The sequence below is a fragment of the Ranitomeya imitator genome, chromosome 6 (genome assembly GCF_032444005.1).
Source record: "Ranitomeya imitator isolate aRanImi1 chromosome 6, aRanImi1.pri, whole genome shotgun sequence".
In the NCBI taxonomy this organism is placed as follows: Eukaryota; Metazoa; Chordata; class Amphibia; order Anura; family Dendrobatidae; genus Ranitomeya; species Ranitomeya imitator.
The window spans coordinates 167,658,800-167,661,036 of NC_091287.1; the positions used below are offsets into that span (position 1 = coordinate 167,658,800).

A 2,237-nucleotide genomic window follows, 5' to 3' on the forward strand; every position below is an offset into this window, starting at 1 on the left:
TGGCATCACGAACATTATCCTTTAAAGACCTTTCCCCCACCATTTCATCAACGGACCTCCCGATGATCACAGACCGGGTCAGCCACCGTGACATCCCCATTGACTACAGAAGGGCCCGGATCCGAGTACCCCACAGCCCTTGGGGGCGCTCCAGAATCAGGAATACATTCCCCCTTCCCAATACAGAACAATTCGTATCTGCCTAATGGTGTTTTTCCGTCTTTTGGATCAACATATTAAGGTCCATAGAGTTCAACCCAACCTTACAGTAGCGCAATTTCCTCATCCTGGCCAGATTGAGCTTTCTTGCAAACCAATAGTGTTTTATCTGCCCATCAGTGTTTGTTTAGGTCACAAGGTCAGGCATCTTCTGGACAAGAAAACATGGTTACTGTATGGTTGTATGAAGTAGCAGTTTGTGTCCTAGCTAGGGAAGGGTGGGGTCTATGTTAACATAGTTGTAATTATCTAGCACCAATGCAATTCATTAGCAAATCCCCTATTGAGCCAATGTATTTGATTAGTAAAAATAGATGCGAGTTTCCCACTTTGTCATAAGTCATTAGTATGAGCCATTCCAACAGAGTCCATATAGAGGTTAGAGGTGGCACTTCTAGCAGCCTGTATTGTGCAGGTCAAGTATCAGTTATTACATCTATAGACCGGATCCATTTTCTATAGACCAGAGAGGAACGTACCTGTGCGATGTCTCCCTCTTCTGTACATGAAGTCATTTCAAAAGATTTTTGAATGGAAGAAAAAAAAAAAAAAAATGAAAAGAAACCACATCTAATGCACGTTTATGCAAATTTATTATCCTTTATTTGATGGGTTTGTGATTAGTGCTATTTACAGAAGTGCTTTAAATTTTCGTGCCACTTTTTTCAATACATTTTTAAATATTCAGAACATTTTTTTGCTGTGCCTGTCAGATTCTTAGCCTCATTTTCCCTTTCTGTGCGCAATAAACCACAAGGTTACAAAACAATTAGTGGACTCGTAGGTAGGACTCCGTTATTGGAGAAAAAGGTTTCATGCAAAAACTCACTCACACAGATTAAGAAATAAATATATTAAATATACATAATTAGCAGTTGTGTTACTTCTTGGTGCCACTTTTTCTTAAGCTGCGACCTACAGGAATAAAAGTGAGAGGTTTAGTGATGTTCACCCTTTATTCCATGCAAATCACTGAATTAGAAGGGAATTACATCCAGAAGCATTTACATATTCTAAATGAGAGTTGTGAAAGCTGGAAATGCAGCGACCGCTCAGTTTTAAGGCACAATGGGGGCGAGTCTTCAAGACATCATCCACCTTGCTTGACCTGATAACTGCTGCAAGTTTTCTACGCAACCCTCCTCCCCCAAGATATGACCAGAAGAAGCATTTATGCTACATGTGAACGTTGTCTTAAGCTTTTTCTTGGTACCAAGTTGCAAAGTGGGATTCAATGGCCTTATGCAATGTAAAATTGTATACCTCTGTAGAAATAGGATTTGGGTATCTCCCACGCTTCTACTTCTTCTGTATCAGTTCTATTTTGTTTTCTTTTAAAAGACTTGAGCGTTCCTTTCTTTTTTGGAGGCTTGTCTATAACAAAAGAAATTAAATATTAGCATGCATTCTCCACATTGTTCTTAGAAATGGTTTTCATAATCTTCACCAAGCAATAATTTACTACAAACCATTTAATATGCAGTCAAGCTATGACGGGAGTGCATATTTTAATGCTACAATTGATCACTGGTGGTGCAGGAAAAAAAAAATTAAGTTTATACTCTTAATATATTGCAGTAAATTTTTTCCATGAAGAATGCATAAGAGTACTGCGGGTGGTGTATGCATTTACAATGCCTTTATTTAAAAAATAAAAAAACAAAAAACCTAAACAGCCAGATTATGCCTCCGACAGATTCAGGCTGGTTTCCTATAGGGGTGGAGCCACATATTCATCACTGTAATGGGTGGCACCATGTGACCGCTCATACAGAAGAAGCAGCGAGGGAGCCGGGTAAGTATTTTATTTACAGCGGGGGGGGAGGGGGAGGTTGGGGACAGGGATTTTTTTTTTTAAACACCAAAAAAAAAATAAAAAAAAAAATAGATATTTCATATCTTCTCTCCAGCGAACGCTGCTGGAGAGAAGAAATGAATGGTGGCTTCAGCACCAGATGCAGGGGACAGCGCTTAACTGTAGCACTGTCTCCTGCACGGTGTGTGTGGCACCCAGTCGG

The 2,237-nt window shown here is 39.8% G+C and overlaps 1 protein-coding gene across 1 annotated transcript in view; it reads right to left on the bottom strand.

Moving 5' to 3' along the window:
- Positions 1–930: 930 nt before the first annotated feature.
- Positions 931–2,237, bottom strand: part of LOC138643626 (bucky ball-like) — a 26,438-nt gene continuing 25,131 nt past the window's right edge. The window contains exons 4-5 of the mRNA XM_069732485.1: positions 1,483–1,593; positions 931–1,134 (exon numbers count right to left, since the gene is read on the bottom strand). Coding sequence (XP_069588586.1) covers positions 1,100–1,134; positions 1,483–1,593 — 146 coding nt within the window. The 3' untranslated portion in view covers positions 931–1,099. The remainder of the gene's footprint in view (positions 1,135–1,482; positions 1,594–2,237) is intronic.